Source organism: Haematobia irritans, chromosome 4, assembly GCF_050003625.1.
Source record: "Haematobia irritans isolate KBUSLIRL chromosome 4, ASM5000362v1, whole genome shotgun sequence".
Taxonomy (NCBI): Eukaryota; Metazoa; Arthropoda; class Insecta; order Diptera; family Muscidae; genus Haematobia; species Haematobia irritans.
Genome location: NC_134400.1, coordinates 19,538,761 through 19,556,867, shown reverse-complemented (window position 1 = coordinate 19,556,867; position 18,107 = coordinate 19,538,761). Strand labels below are relative to the sequence as shown.

The window sequence follows — 18,107 nt, the reverse complement described above, 5'->3', positions numbered from 1 at the left end:
AATTTTGACAAACTTTTGTATAAAAATAAAATTTTGACAAAATTTCAATAGAATTAAAATTTTTATAAAATTTTTCTATAGAAATAATATTTTGTTATTTTAAGTAAAACATTATTATGTCTTTAATACAGAATACATAATACTACCATATATTATGAAATTTGGATTTAAATAACCATGTTTTCCTAGTATAAAGTAAAATTTAATATCACGGATATATCCATAAAATTTTCTTTAATGTTTTTTTTTTGTATTTTAATAAATTCAATACAAATTTTATTTAAAATAAATTTAATAAATATTAGCTTTTACTTTTTGGACGGTGAACATGTGACATGTGTGTCGCAATCATGTCTTCTTTTCGAAAATTATGTAAGTGGTTTCGGCAACCAAGTATATGATTGCCAAGAAAACAACATTTCTGCGACAAAAATGTTCCATTTTCACCCGTCCAAAAATAACATTTTGCTCTTGAAACATGTTTTGGGTTTCTTCTCTACGTGTAATAATTTCCATTAAAAAATTTTGAGAGACCTTGGCTTAAGCGCCTCCTTTTTTAATTTTTGATGTTTTTGTAAAATTAAGTAAACTCGGCCTAAATGCCGTCGTTTTTTGTTTTTTTGGTAGTGTATATACATATTTTTATACCCTCCATCATAGGATGGGGGTATATTAACTTTGTCATTCCGTTTGTAACACATCGAAATATTGCTCTAAGACCCCATAAAGTATATATATTCTGGGTCGTGGTGAAATTCTGAGTCGATCTAAGCATGTCCGTCCGTCCGTCCGTCTGTTGAAATCACGCTAACTTCCGAACGAAACAAGCTATCGACTTGAAACTTGGCACAAGTAGTTGTTATCGATGTAGGTCAGACGGTATTGAAAATGGGCCATATCGGTCTACTTTTACGTATAGCCCCCATATAAAGGGACCCTCAGATTTGGCTTGTGGAACCTCTAACAGAAGCATCTTTCATCAGATCCGGCTGAAATTTGGTACATGGTGTTGGTATATGGTCTCTAACAACCATGCAAAAATTGGTTCACATCGGTCCATAATTATATATAGCCCCCATATAAACCGATCCCCAGATTTGGCTTGCGGAGCCTCAAAGAGAAGAAAATTTCATCCGATCCGGCTGAAATTTGGTACATGATGTTGGTATATGGTCTCTAACAACCATGCCAAAATTGGTCCATATCGGTCCTTAATTATATATAGCCCCCATATAAACCGATCCCAGATTTGGCTTGTGGAGCATCTAAGAGAAGCATATTTCATCCGATCTGGCTGAAATTTGGTACATGGTGTTGGTATATGGTCTCTAACAACCATGCAAAAATTGGTTCACATCGGTCCATAATTATATATAGCCCCCATATAAACCGATCCCCAGATTTGGCTTGCGGAGCCTCAAAGAGAAGAAAATTTCATCCGATCCGGCTGAAATTTGGTACATGATGTTGGTATATGGTCTCTAACAACCATGCAAAAATTGGTCCATATCGGTCCTTAATTATATATAGCCCCCATATAAACCGATTCCCAGATTTGGCTTGTGGAGCATCTAAGAGAAGCATATTTCATCCGATCTGGCTGAAATTTGGTACATGGTGTTGGTATACACACAACACACCGATGGTCCACATCGGTCCATAATTATATATAGACCCCATATAAACCGATCTCCAGATTTGGCTTGCGAAGCCTCAAAGAGGAGCAAATTGCATCCGATCCGGCTGAAATTTGGTACATGGTATTGGTATATGATCTCTAACAACCGTGCAAAAATTGGTCCACATCGGTCCATAATTATATATGGCGCCCATATAAACCGATCCCCAAATTTGGGTTGCGGAGCCTCAAAGAGAAGCAAATTTCATCCGATCCGCCTGAAATTTGGTACATGATATTGGTATATGGTCTCTAACAACCATGCAAAAATTGGTCCACATCGGTTCATAATTATATATAGCCCCCATATAAACCGATCCCCAGATTTGGCTTGCGAAGTCTCCAAGAGAAGCAATTTTCATCCAATCCGGTTGTAATTTGGAACATGGTGTTAGTATATGATCTTTAACAACAGTGCCAGAATTGATCCATATCGGTCCATAATTATATATAGCCCCCATATAAAACATTCTCCAGATTTGACCTCCGGAGCCTCTTGGAGGAGCAAAATTCATCCGATCCGGTTCAAATTAGGCACGTGGTGTTAGTATATGGTCGCTAACAACCATACCAAAATTGGTCCAATCACACAAAAATTGGTCGATATCGGTTCATAATCATGGTTGCCACTATAGCCAAAAATAATCTACCAAAATTTTATTTCTATAGAAAATTTTGTCAAAATTTTATTTCTGTAGAAATTTTTGTCAAAATTTTCTTTCTATAGAAAATTTTGTCAAAATTTTTATTTCTATAGAAAATTTTGTGAAAATTTTATTTCTATAGAAAATTTTGTTAAAGTTTTATTTCTGTAGAAAATTTTGTCAAAATTTTATGTCTACTTTGTCAAACTGAATTATATACGTATTGGATCGATCTTTTTTGATTTAATATAAACCACGTATGGACTTACATACAATTTAGAAGATGGTGTTAGGAGGTTTTAAGATACCTTGCCATCGACAAGCGTTACCGCAACTTAAGTAATTCGATTGTGGATGGCAGTGTTTAGATGAAGTTTCTACGCAATCCATGATGGAGGGTACATAAGCTTCGGCCTGGCCGAACTTACGGCCGTATATACTTGTTTTTTTTTTTTAATTTTTCTTTGTTATAAGTGTACTAATAACAAATAACTAGTCAGGGTTATTTAAAATATATATATTTTTAAATTTTTTCATTGAATAGAACCCATTAGAACTCATTAGGGCATGAATGTCTTTGAATTTAAATTTCACATTCTTAACCTCTTCCTTGACGTGTATGCATATGTGTGTGAGTGTACATTTGTTTTCCATGACTATCCTTGGGCATAATATCAAATCAAATTAGCCCAGTTATTAGGTAATTTAGAATTATTCTAAAGGCCTGCCATTATTGAATTTCTACGGCTTATTTCTAAGCTAAAACACCTTGCCCTCTTGCCTGTCCTAGTACAATGTGAATAATACGAGAATACATATTCATAGGCAGAAGGCTCAAATTGCATGTTTCACTTAAACTGTGAATGGTTGGTTGGTTGCTTCGTTTGTTTGCTCGCTCGCTTCGGCCCAATGTACAAGTTTTGCAATTAGAACATGACGCCGCTGTTTTCACCAATAACACAAGCCAGCAAGTAAGCACAAACAAAACAAAATAAAAAAAAAACAACAACACATCAAACAATATGCATTTTTTAGTGCATTTCATGTTGTCGTTGTTGCTGGTGTTGTTGTTTTCTATTGCTACTTATACACATACTCACACATATTGGTTTGTTTCATTGAGAATTTAGGTCAAGCTCAATCGGTATTTCTAATACACTCGAGATTGGATACAAGGATACTTCCATGAGACTAGAGCAGCAGCATTGCGAAATAACATTGAATGAGAAATTCAAATGGAGAACATTCCATGAGACGAGAAACAGCAGGCTGAAGAGATTACAATGACAATGTCTACTAAGAAAACTCAATTATCAATTCTCTAGGAGGATGATGATGACGACAACGACGACGGCAACAGCAAAGACAGCAAATGAGTGAATGTTTTGGTAGGGGTGAGGGGAGGTGTAGTGATCAAATCATATGGCAAATACAATCTCAAACAATTTGTAATATTACCCTTTCAAATATATGTGAATTCACACATATTTGAAAAATCACATTTGAAATAGTGTTGAAATCAAGCCTTTTTCAAAGTTTTATAGTTTTTTCTCATTATGTACATTTGAATTAAGGTTTAAATGCACCATTATGGTGAAGGTCCATTGATCATCCATTCGTTTGATATATCTCTCCTTCTTTGTACGTTTTTCGAAAAAGGAATTTTCAGCTGTGGCTTAATTTGTCTTTTTATTCTGCCAAAAATAACATTTTGAAGAGATGATATCATATTCCTTCTCTGCGTGCACGAATATTGAGCATTAGAGGCCCCATTATATTTAAAGACTCATTAAGCCATAGTTGAAAATCCCACTTTCGAAAAACGCTATAGAAATAAAATTTTGCCAAAATTCTTATAGAAATAAAATTTTACTGAAATTTTCTATAAATATAAAATTTTCTACAGAAATAACATTTTAACAAAATTTGCTATAGAAATAAAATTTTGACAAAATTTTCTATAGAAATAAAATTTTGTTGAAATTTCCTATAGAACTAAATTTTCTTGAAATTTTCCATAGCAATAAAATTTTGACAAAATTTTCTATAGGAATAAAATTTTGTTGAAATTTTCTATGGAAATAAAATTTTGTGGAAATTTTCTATGGAAATAAAATTTTGTGGAAATGTTCTATATAAATAAAATGTTAACAACATTTTCTATAGAAATTTTAACACAATTTTCTACAGAAATAACATTTTGCTAAAATTTTTTACATTTACATTATATGTAAAGACACATTAAGCCATAGTTGAAAATCCCACTTTCGAAAAACGCTATAGAAATAAAATTTTGCCAAAATTCTTATAGAAATAAAATTTTACTGAAATTTTCCATAAATATAAAATTTTCTATAGAAATAACATTTTAACAAAATTTGCTATAGAAATAAAATTTTGACAAAATTTTCTATAGAAATAAAATTTTGTTGAAATTTCCTATACAACTAAATTTTCTTGAAATTTTCCATAGCAATAAAATTTTGTTGAAATTTTCTATGGAAATAAAATTTTGTTGAAATTTTCTATGGAAATAAAATTACGTGGAAATGTTCTATATAAATAAAATGTTAACAACATTTTCTATAGAAATTTTAACACAATTTTCTACAGAAATAACATTTTACTAAAATTTTTTACAGAAATAAAATATTATTGAAATTTTCTATAGAAATAAAATTTTGTTGAAATTTTCTATAGAAAAAAAAAATTTTTTGAAATTTTCTATGGAAATAACAGATGGCGTCGCTAGTATTAAATGCATATTATTTTTATATAGTACCAACCTTCAAATGATTCGTGTCAAAATTAGACGTCTGTAAGTCAATTAGTTTGTGAGATAACATAGAGCGTCTTTTGTGAAGCAACTTTTGTTACTGTGAAAAAAATGGAAAAAAAGGAATTTCGTGTTTTGATAAAATACTGTTTTCCGAAGGGAAAATATACGGTGGAAGCAAAAACTTGGCTTGATAATGAGTTTCCGGACTCTGTCCCAGGGAAATCAACAATAATTGATTGGTATGCAAAATTCAAGCGTGGTGAAATGAGCACGGAGGGCCGTCCTCCGAGGTCCGAGAGGTGGTTACCGACGAAAACATCAAAAAAATCCACAAAATTATATTGAATGACCGTAAAATGTAGTTGATCGAGATAGCAGAGGCCTTAAAGATATCAAAGGAACGTGTTGGTCATATCATTCATCAATATTTGGATATGCGGAAGCCCTGTGCAAAATGGGTGCCGCGCGAGCTAACATTTGACCAAAAACAACAACGTGTTGATGATTCTGAACGGTGTTTGCAGCTGTTAACTCGTAATACACCCGAGTTTTTCCGTCTATATGAGACAATGGATGAAACATGGCTCCATCACTACACTCCTGAGTCCAATCGACAATCGGCTGAGTGGACAGAGACCGGTGAACCGTCTCCGAAGCGTGGAAAGACTCAAAAGTCCGCTGGCAAAGTAATGGCCTCTGTTTTTTTGGGATGCACATGGAATAATTTTTATCGATTATCTTGAGAAGGGAAAAACCATCAACAGTGACTATTATATGGCGTTATTGGAGCGTTTGAAGGTCGAACTCGAGGCAAAACGGCCCCATATGAAGAAGAAAAAAGTGTTGTTCCACCAAGACAACGCACCGTGCCACAAATCATTGAGAACGATGACAAAAATTCATGAATTGGTCTTCGAATTGCTTCCCCACCCACCGTATTCTCCAGATCTGGCCCCCAGCGACTTTTTCTCAGACCTCAAAAGGATGCTCGCAGGGAAAAAAATTGGCTGCAATGAAGAGGTGATCGCCGAAACTGAGGCCTATTTTGAGGCAAAACCGAAGGAGTACCAAAAAATTGGAAGGTCGTTATAATCGTTGTATCGCTCTTGAAGGGAACTATTTTGAATAATAAAAACGAATTTTGACAAAAAAAATGTGTTTTTCTTGGTTAGACCGGGGGCTTATCAGCCAACCTGTTAAAATTTTGCTGAAATTTTCAATACAATTAAAATTTTATTGATATTTTCTATAGAAATAAAATGTTGCTGATATTTTCTATAGAAATAAAATTTTGTTGAAATTGTCTATAGAAATAAGATTTTGAAAAGGTTCCCTATAGAAATAAAATTTTGCTGAAATTTTCCATAAAAATAAATTTTGGCCGAAATTTTCTATAGAAAAAAAATTGGAAAATTTTTGTATGGAAATAAAATTTTGTTGAAATTTTCTATAGAATTAAAATTTTGCTGATATTTTCAATACAATTAAAATGTTATTGATATTTTCTATAGAAGTATAGAATATTAGAAATTAAGTTTTGTTGAAATTTTCTATACAAATAAAATTTTGTTGAAATTTTCTTTATAAATCAAATGTAGACAAAATATTCTAAAGAAATAAAATTTTCTTGGAATTTTGTACAGAAATAAAATTTTGTTGAAATTTTCTATAGAAATAAAAGTTTGTTGAAATATCCTATGCAAAATTTTTTTACAAATTTTTCTATTAAAATAAACTTTTAAAAAAATATTGTCTTCCGATTCATTTTATTGACTACGACATTTCTTTTCATTTGGAATGGCTTGAAGGTCACTGGAAATATAAAGCCTTTTAGTATAGTATATTAATGTTCCTTTTCCTTCCATTTATTTTGTACTCTATATTCAAGGACTCCTTCTAGATGCATTTCATAATAAAATTTTGCTGAAATTTTCAATTCAATTAAAATTTTGTTGATATTTCCTATAGAAATATTTTGAGAAAATTTTCCTTAGAAATGAAGTTTTGTTTAAATTTTCTATAGAAATAAAATTTTGTTGAAATTTTCTTTATATATAAAATTTAGACAAAATTTTCTATAGAAATAAAATTTTGTTGGAATATTCTATAGAAAACAATTTTGACAAATTTTTCTATTAAAATAAACTTTTAACAAAATATAGAAGAAATTTTGTCTTCCGATTCATTTTATTAACTACGACATTTCTCTTTATTTGGAATGGCATCAAGGTCACTGGAAGGTGTAAAACCTTCTAGCATATATTATAAAATTTCCTTTTCCTTCCTTTTATTTTGTACTCTATATTCAAAGATTCCTTCTAGATTGCATTTTATATTCTATGAGTAATCCCACTGGCATCACATTCATTAGAAATTCTCTAACATTTATTGTTAAAGAAACTCAAGGTAATTTCTAGCAGCAGTAAGGCTCCCCTGTTGCTCTTTTCTCCTTTGACTCCACCACAATGTGGCAACACTCCATAATACCGCATTAGACCTCGATAAATGCAACAAGTATTTATAGACTGCTTAACCTTAACCCACTTACCTAAAAACCAGTGCTCAATGTCACTACAACTACTATGAGAAAAAATAGCAAAGGAGAAAAAAAGATGGAGCACAAAATGGCAGTAGCAGAAGCAAGGGGTAACGTCATCCATAGACTGCCTGCCTCTCGCTCTCTTACATCTTTCTAATGTCTCTTAGATGCCCCCCACCCCCACACACCATTGCATTAGATAGTTGTTATGCACTCGATATCCTCTGTCAATGTTAGGTTTTTTGTTTTTGTTGCTGTATTTTACGCATCAGACCGTTTGTCTGAGGGGAATAGCTGGCTAGTTTCTCTCGCCCATTTTGTTTGTGTGTTGTTGTTTTAGTCGCAAATTTAGTTTTGAAGGTCTCCATATGTTGGCGTACTGACTACTTTAGCTCTAATCGCTATTGTAAATGCATCTGCTGCGATATCAGCTACTGAAACTGAAGCAAAAATGCCTACGAGTTGCATAGACAGCCGCCTTTGTAGCCGGCGTCCCCAGCATTTCGTATGTCCAACTATTTTGATTAGACATTTTCCGCAAATGAATCTCCACCACATCACCCATTCGCACACACACACACAAACGTGATATCAGCAACAAACAAATGTGGCATGCTGTCTATTTGTTTTTGTTTGCCTTCATTACTTAGCTCAATGCAACACTGACATTGATGAATGTCAGCTTTTGAGATGTGGTGTGTGTGTGCAGTGTGATGTGGTGAGGTAAGTGAGCAAGTTGTGGTGTAGTGTGAAGCGGTGAGTTTTGTTATGTATGCCTGTGTGTTGTGATGTTATTATTGCATTCAAAGGCCATCTATCTGACAGACATCATCAGACGCAGTGTAGCAGAATGCATTCATTCATAGGCTTTATTTACTCCGCCTAGGCGTGTACAAATTAATTTTCTGTCTGAATGTCTGGTAATTTTATTGTTTCGCATTGAGTTGTCTTGTTGTCGATAATTTTTGAGGGGGATTGGAATTTTTTTGAACCACACTCAGCTGATTACTGCCAATTTATTTCACATAAAAAATTAAAATTATTTTCCGACAATCCATCCAAATTCCAAAATCCATCGCTATCATCGCCTGGGGATGCCAGATCTTAGCTGGAATAGCACCGACCTGGTCTCTCTGGGCTGCCGTCTGTCTTACATCCAGTTCAAGGAATCAAGCTGCTCTACTGTATGCGTCCAGAGTGAAGTAGGTCTGCAGGACAAGCGAAGACAGAGAGATAACTGTTTAAGTACCTGAAGATGACAGATCTTAGCTGAGATAGCACTGACCTGGTCTCTCTAGACAGCCGTCTCTCGTCATCGCTGACAGGTGGTGGAATTCCACCCAACCAAACCCTGCACTGTTATTAATCTATAGCCTTATGAACCGCTGCTGTGTGTTCCGCTCTCAATGCCGTCCTTACTTCCTCATCACTGTTATCGCCGATCAAGTGGTTTATTAACTGTATATCTTTTCTGAAACCGAACCGAATGGGCTTGGCGTGTTCGGTTGGAACTCTTCTAGATGTGCTATGGTTTGCATGCACTTATCAGGTCTGGTGGGTGAGGAGTTAGTAGAGTTGTCTCACTGAGAGCATTTGGGATTCATGTTGCAGATCCTGTCCTGGTGTTTTGGGGTGACATCCAGTAACAATCCACAGCGCAGAATTTTGTACCGTTTGTAGATTTCTCCATTGGGTATCAAGGGGACAGTACAACGCCTTGAGGTACACCTTGTTTATTCCGCCTAGACGATGAGGTCTTTCCTCTGAATTCCACATAGAACTGCCTGCAATCCATATAATTCGCACTATCATCTCTTATGATTATTAGGGAGAGAAGTTCCATAATATCTCCCAAGAGGGTGGTGTGGTTCACTATATCAAACGCTTTAGACAAATTCAATACTACGATAATCACAGTATTGAATCAATCCCTCTGCAATATTGGCTGTTAGTTCGCACAAGACAGTGGTGTTTCGTCAACGTTAGATGTTTTGCGAAGTAGGACTGTAAAATAGCTTCCAGAATCTACGTGACGTGGAAAGAAGGGTAATTGGACGATACGAGTCTCAAAAATTTCCTTACTTTCCAGGTTTCAGAACAGGAACAATATTCCCCATTTTCCAGATGTCAGCTATTTCGTGAGTGTTGAGAAAAATATTGAAGGTATGGGCCAGGAACCAGGTACCATTCTGTCCTAAGTTCTTCAACATTGTTGGTCATCTGGACCAATTGCTGTGGAGCTCTAGGCGGCCTTTATGGCCTGGAGTACACACACTCCTGACTGATGACTACAGTGTTGCTGTCCTGTCGGAGTTCACGAAAGACTCGCATTTGACTTCTAATTGCAAGATCTACTGTTTGGGGTGCTCGACGAATTGTCTGCAGAACGCACTCGCTACATGAGTTTCGTTCTTCGGAGTTTGTTTCAAAATATTGCCATTGTAGGGATCCATAGTGGTACAAGGGTTAACATCTCTATGTCGCATACAGAAAACTAATGCTTTCGAATCCCGGTACCTAGCCAAATCCCAAAACATTTTTATCGCTGGTAAGGCCTCTGCCTTCTACAAAACTTATACAGATGCACCCAGAGAAGGAATATTACCACCCCAAATATGTTTGTAGAGTATAATGTTAGTTTTTCACGGGGAGCATGGAACAATTTTGTCTCAAAAGAGGATTCATGTTGCGAATACTCATAATATGCGAGATGTGTATGTGTGTACATAGAGTGCTCTCGCCAAAGTATAATCACTACGTTAGGCACATCTGGCATTATTTTGAGGACCGAACTGTGACCGTAACTTTTTTCCGACCACAGCGATAGCTCGCGCAACCGCACAGCCGTTGTTGCAGCTGACTGTTTGGCCAAAATGTCTAAGGCAATAGATGCAGCATGACATTAAGGGAATTTGTTCCTGTCTTGCTGAATGCGCCTGAGATACACAATCACGCCATACGCTGAACTTTGTCTAAACTTGTCGTCTGGTGAAGTGCCGGCCACCAGACTACAACACCATATAGCATTATAGGTCTAATCACTGCCGTGTATAGCCAATGCACAAATTTGGGGTTTAGTCACCACTTTTTTCCTATTGCCTTTTTGCACGAGTACAAAGTTACCGTTTTTCTCGCCCTTTCTTCAATATTAAGCTTAAAGTTCAGCTTCCTATCCAAAATAACGCCAAGGTATTTTGCATACTCACCAAAGGGAATTTAAATACCCCCTAAGGAAATCGGCCTAACCGTGAGAGTTTTGCGATCTTTGCAGTACATGACTAGTACTGTCTTTGAGGGATTTACCCCAAGACCATTATCTTCCGCCCATTTCTCAGTCATCCGGAGGGCTCCCTGTATAATATCTCTGATTGTGGATGGGAATTTTCCCCTGACGTCTAGCGCCACATCATATGCGTATGCCAACACTTTTTATATTTTTTTGGGGAAACCAGAAGGTTGTTTATAGCAACATTCCAAAGAAGAGGTGTAGAACTCCTCCTTGGGGAGTGCCTCTGTTCACATACCTTAGTATGTTTGCTTGTCCTAGTGTGGCTGAAATACGTCTCTCCTGATTAACATCATAAGAAATGTGAAAACATTAGGTTTCCTAGCTCATAGGAAACACTCAATCTGCCTCTTTTCCAGCAGCTACATACCGAAACACTAGCATTTATATCCTGCAATTCGTTCTGCTGACGTTAAACTCGTGGGACATAGTCTTCTCGGTGATACCAGCTGCAGCCAGCACTCTTTGTGCTCACCAATCCACTCCTCGTCCCATTTTATTCACATTAAAACTTTTAGCTTACAAATAATTGAATTTGCAATTGAATATTTATTTGAATCAATTGATTTCGGGATTAAATTGAACATATTTTTTATTTTATTTGAAATAGGCACAACACCCCCACCAATAAATTTAGTTCTCTCCCCCACACGGGTATTTTCTCCCTGTCCTTCGACATACTAACAACCCTGTTTCAACAAAATATTGCCATATGTATGATAATATTGCCATATTTTTATCAACTTACCTGATTTATCGTTCAATTCCATGTCAATATATTCATCGGATGAAGACATGGAATCATCATCATCATCGTCATCATTACTATCACTGCTAATATTCGATGAATTGAGACGAGACAATGGATGATGATGTTGATGATGCGATTGTTGTGGCGATGACTCTTGTTGCGGGTCATGTTGCTGCATCAAATGTTGATCGCCATGATGTTGGGCAACATTGTTTTGATGCTCTGAAGACTGTGATTGTTGCTGATTATTCTCAGGATCTATAGTCATTGAAGGTAGTGTTTCAGAACCAACTGTTGTTGGCTTAGGATTATTGATAAGAGTATTATTTGTAATTAAATTATTGGATGATGTTGAGGGGTTACAGGAACTAGCAGCTAATTCCTCAATACTGTGTAATGTAGATCTGGTACTTGATGATGATGATGACGTTGCTTGCTGCTGTGTGTGATTTTGAGTGGTCTGAATCGACGATGTTGTGTTCATCGGACTATCATTGGCAGTGTGTAGTAGGGTATTATTGTTGTTGCTATCATTGCTTCTTCCACCACCTATGAGAGTCGGTGTGGTGGTATTGTTCTCACTCGTGGTTGTTATAAGATTATCATTAGTATTCATGGTATTATCCATGGATGTCCTATTGGTAGGACCTGTAGCTATTACCACTGAATTGGCAGTTGTGGCAGTAGTAGGAATATTAAAATCTAAAATATTTCCATTTTCACTGGTCGTTTCACTGGTTGCAGGAGTAGCATGCATATTTGCTAGATAATGACGTGTGGCCTCGGCAGTATTTTGTACTTCATGAACTTTCATAGATAGATGATGACCATAAAGGCCACTACGGGTTACACCACTTTGTATAAGAGGTGTATGGGGGGGTGGTGGTGTGACTGGGGCTGTAGGTACTGCAGGTGGTGGCGCTAATGATGGCGGTGGTGCTTGTGATACTGTTATGGTTGATGTTACCATCGATGATGGATGAGCCAATGTTGAGGCATGCTGTGTGGGAATTTCCCTTTGAAACAACATTTGGGCAAATTGTGGCACATTCACTGTCATCCCCGAGCTACCCACTACCTTTGGCAAGACACCCATTAGATTTGTAGCCTCTAGATTTGTTATCAATGGTGGTAGACCTTCAGTTATTTGGCTACCACCTACCCCAACGCCACCGCCGCCGACACCACCACCCAATAGTGTACTGGGAGATCCATTTTGTATCACTGAATTTTGACTCGAAGGACCAAATTTCAAATCACATAAAGCACCCAATGATACGGCACCATCTAAATTAGCATCTATGGCAACATTACGATGATCCAATAAAGCGGATTGTTGTATACATGTGGTAAACGAGCTATAATCATTACCTCCCCCTCCACCACCTCCTTTAGCCATTGTCATTTCGGGTTTCATGGTTTGATGGCCCGTGGTAGTTTCATATATAAAACTAGTGGTGCTAGGTGTACTACCAGCACCCAACATATGATCTTTGTGGTGATGCATATTGTTTAGTAGGTTGTTGTTGCTATTACTGTTGTTATTGTTGTTGTTATTGTTAAGATTATTGAAAGCACTATCAGCCAATAAGGGAACAGAGTACTCTTCCATGTTCTAGATGCATGCAACGAAGCTGTAATAAGGAAAGGGAAAATAAATGTAATTTTTGTTGGATTCATTTTCTTAAATCTTAAAAAAAAACTTAAGTGGACTATAAATTAACGAATTCCTATCGAAGAGATGTATTGTAGTCCCGCTAAGGAAAGCAAACATTTAAAGGTATGTGAATAGGAGCACTCCCCAAGTAGGTTAGGTTAGGTGTAGTGGCAGCCTGATATTTTCAGGCTCACTTAGACTATTCAGTCCATTGTGACACCACAGTGGTGAACTTCTCTCTAATCACTGAGTGCTGCTAACCGATGAGCTTGTAGGTAGCCAGAGTCATACCGACAGATTCTAGTTCTCCTGAAATACGTAGTTCTTAGCCATATCCGCTTCGCAGTTCCCTGGTATGTTCATGTGGGTACCTGACCCATATTAGATAAATATTGTACTGCTCAGCCATCTCGTTCAGAGATTTGCGGCTATGACAGTTTTCGAGTTTAGGACCACAGAGTCCCATGATTTTATTACAGGTGGACTGTCTGAGTCTGTGTGCACCCCATCTCACTGGTGGGAACTAAATTATCACACTTTTTGTCGAAAGGTGGTTTCGCCAGAGAGTAATACACTACGTTTTGCACATCTGGCATTATTTTGGGGACCGAACTGTGATTGTGCGTTTTTTAACACCACACTCACGCAGCCGTTGTTGCACCTGATTGTTTGGCTAATATGACTAAAGGCAATATATGCAGCATGATATTAAGAGAATCTGTTACTGTCTTACTGAATGCGTCTGAGATACACAAGCGCGGTGAACTTTATCTAAACTTATCGGCTTCTGCAGTGCCGGACGCAAGGCCTCAACACCACATAGCATTATAGGTCTAACCACTACCGCGTACAGCCAATGCCCAATTATTTCCTTGGCCCATTTCTCAGTCCTCCGGAGAGCTCTCTGTATAATATCTCTAATTGTGGATGGGAATTTTCCCCGACTGCTTGAGCCACATAATCTGCGTATTTTAATGCAGCTAATTAAAACTTCCCATATAGGATTTCTATCAACTTTCACTTTGAAAGGTTAGGAATTGTCAACCCGATATTTCAGGCTCACTTTGACTATTCAGTTCATTGTGATACCACAGTGGTGGACTTATCTCTTATCACTGAGCCCTATTCTATGTTTAGATCAAGGGACAAGGACAAGGGACCTGTTTTTTAAAGCCGATTCCGAACAGCTTTCCACATTGCGGTGAAACCACTTAGAAACACTGATAGGAGACGCTGGAATTTTTTGGCGTTTGGCCGAAACGGGATTTGAACCCACGACCCTGTGTATGCAAGGCGAACATACTAAATATTGCTCCACGGTGGTACCCACTCCCCAAGTAGGATTTCTATCGCCTTTCCTTTGGAATGTTGCTTGAAACAGTCGTCCGATTTCCTTCCAGAATGTCATGGATTGTCAACTTTGGATATAGATATAGTGACTGATAGGCGTCTTCCAGAAGGAGAGATTTAAGTCACCTTGGTAGGAGTCTTGGAAGCTGCAATTCTTCCGTTAGTTGGGTTGGTTGGCCTACCCCCTAGAATGCCACTTCTAAGGCTGGATTTATCTCAAGCTCTATTGGAATATTCAGTCCATTGTAGTATTATATTAGTTAAGAAATTCCTATTACATATAGGCACTTCTAGTCTCTTTTACCGTTGCACCCAAAAACAATCTGTTTTTTTTTCAATGGAACCAACCTGGTTGTTCGAAACTAGTTTTGCAAACTCGACTATCAGGCAGGAGTGATATTTTAAATCACTCCTGCCTGATAGTCGAAACCAACTGCCGAAAACGGATCACTCTTCACCACGACAAGGCGAGTTCAACTCAAACATCGATGAGCACCTAAAACTTCGATTTGATTGGTCATCCGCTGTATAGTCGTAACTTGACATCGAATGACTTCATTTTTTCACGTTCCTTAAAAAAATGAAATGAGAGATCAACGTTTTTCGACATGTTGATGCGATCAGAATGCATGTTTTGGAGATGCATAGGGCATTTTCACCCAAACTGAGATTTTTTTCTCGTAGTTGGGGATATTTTTCACTTTGGGGATCTGAGGATTTGGCTGGTGATAAAGTCGGGATTTGGAGATTTTTCAGGGGGTATTTCCACCTTCATTACATCTAAGACTTAAACATCATTTTTTACGAATTCGTTTAGGTTAAGGGAGCCACCGTGTTGCAATAGTTAGTATGCCCGCCTTGCATACACAAGGTCGTGGGTTCGATTCCTGATTCGACCGAACACCAAACAGTTTTTCAGCGTTGGATTATCCCAATTAAGTAATGCTGGTGACATTTCTGAGGGTTTCAAAGCTTCTGCAATGTGGAACGCCGTTCGGACTCGGCTATAAAAAGAGGATCCCTTGTCATTGAACTTAATATGGAGTCGAGCAGCACTCAGTGATAAGAGAGAAGTTCACCAATGTGGTATCACAATGGACTGAATAGTCTAAGTGAGCCTGATACATCGGGCTGCCACCTGGGTTGGGCTAAACCGCGTTTCTGTTTACCATCGCAGCTTCACATTTATGTAAAAAAATGTTGAAAAAGGTCCAACTTCCATTATTACATGGGATTTTTATCTGTCCCGTTATCTTAAACAACTCTTTTTAAGTACCATGACAGTTTTCTTGCAGTTGTCATTTGCTTTCGTTTGAAATTTTTATTGCAAAGCACATATCGATTTCACCTATCAGATTTGTTGAAGTCCTTGTCTATTGAAGAATTCGATAATATGAGATTGTTTTTCTTTTTATACCCACCACCATGGAATGGTGATGGGGGTATAATAAGTTTGTCATTCCGTTTGTAACACATCGAAATATCAATTTCCGATATTCTTGATCAGGGAGAAATTCTAAGACGATATAACAATGTCCGCCTATCTGTCTGGATGTCTGTTGTAATCACGCTACAGCCTTCAATAATAAAGCTATCTTGCTTAGTTATTGTCCAAACTCGTTTTTTGTCTCCTAGCAGGTCAAGTTCGAAGATGGGCTATATCGGTCCATGTTTTGGTATAGCCCCCATATAAACCGACCCCCAAATTTAGGTTCTTGGGCTTCTAAAAACCGCATTTTTTGTCCGATTTGCCTGAAATTGGAAATCTAGATGTATTTTAGGACCATAAATAAGTGCCTATCGGTCCATGTTTTGGTATAGCCCCCAATTTTACTTCTTGGGCTTCTAGAACCCGTATTTTCAATCCGATTTTCCCGAAATTTGAAATATATAGGTATTTTAGAACCAAAAATATGTATATCGAAAATGAGGTGTATCGGTCCATGTTTTGGTGTAGGCCCCATATGTGCATGTTTTGGTAGAGCCCCCTCATAGACCGATCTCCTGATTTAACTTGTTGGGCTTCTATAAACCGTATTTTCAAACCGATTTTCCTGAAATTAGAAATCTAAAGGTATGTTAGGACCACAAACAAGTGTGCTGAATATGGTGTGTATCGGTCTATGGTTTGATATAGCCCCCATATAGCCCGATCTCCCGATTTTACTTCTTGAGCTTCTAGAAACCGTAACTTTTATTCAATTTGCTTGAAATTTGAAATCTAGAGGTTTTTTCGGGTCCATATTTTAGTATAGCGCCCATAAGAACGATCTCCCGATTTAACTCCTTGGGCTTATATAAAACGTAGTTTTTATCCGATTTGCCTGAAATTGTAACGGATTTAGAATTTATAGCTCCATTTTGTAAGGCCTCACATTTTGAGGGTATAGAAGGCGCAGTAATCATAAAAGTTGCATGAAATTGAAAGTGAAATTTCCCAATCTATAGATTTTAAATTTGAAATCAAGGCGTTATTTAATCATTTCTTTTGGGACTTTCGAAAATTTGGGAATCTCTCTCGAAAAAATCTGGCAACCGTGCTCAGCCAAAAGTACTTACTAGTGACAAAAGTACTGTATAGATGTTAATGTGGAACATGTTGAAAAACTATAAAGCGCTTTTCGACGATTAATATTGATTTTTAAGCACTAATACCGAAATATAAAAGGCAACCCTCGTATAGGGATGCCAGATTTTGAAGAGGCAAAAAGAGCACATTCAGCTTATAAAAAGAGCACATACACTGTTAGAAAAATATGTTTTTCATATGTTCAGATATAAACAAAATGTGTTTCGGGCACGATTTTAAACCACAAAACTAACACTAAATGTTTGGGACATCTATGTTAATATGTTAGAATATATTATGTTTGGGGCATGAATGTTTCATAAAAATCATATGTGTGAATACAAACATATATAAATTTACAAATTTCAACTAAACATACATATGTTGTGATATTTTATTCAAAGCGACAGAGAGAGTATAGAGAGAAATAGAGATGGAAACCGGGAGAGTTGACGAAAGATATCAATATAACACAGCAAAAGAGTCAAAAGAGAACAATTTCTGTGAAACCGCTTGTATGTTGTTTCGGAAAACTGTTTTATGATAAGGCCAAAAATTTGATATGTTTAAGTCTAAATATTATTTAATTTGAATAAAGAGAATATACATTCTGAACCAAGAGAATAGACATTTGAAAAACAAACAGCTTATGTTTTCGCCTTGAGAGCAGCATTTTATGTATGTGTGGACATGTGTTTTGTTTATCATTTTGGCATTATTTTTTTCTTGGTTCGTTAAAAGAAATCAGGGGTCTTCATAAAAATAACGAAAGGGCACTATACTATTTTTAGAGTTGGGACGGTAAAATGAAATAAGGAGGAAATAGTGAAAAATTACACAGTAAAATGTAAAAA

The 18,107-nt window shown here is 36.7% G+C and overlaps 1 protein-coding gene across 2 annotated transcripts in view; it reads right to left on the bottom strand.

Annotated features, from left to right (window-relative positions):
* ftz-f1 (ftz transcription factor 1) overlaps positions 1-18,107 on the bottom strand; it is a 238,294-nt gene that overhangs the window by 199,535 nt on the left and 20,652 nt on the right. For both annotated transcript variants that reach the window (XM_075303357.1, XM_075303356.1), the window contains one exon: positions 11,675-13,311. In XM_075303357.1, the coding sequence (XP_075159472.1) occupies positions 11,675-13,289 (1,615 nt within the window). In that variant the 5' untranslated portion in view covers positions 13,290-13,311. The remainder of the gene's footprint in view (positions 1-11,674; positions 13,312-18,107) is intronic.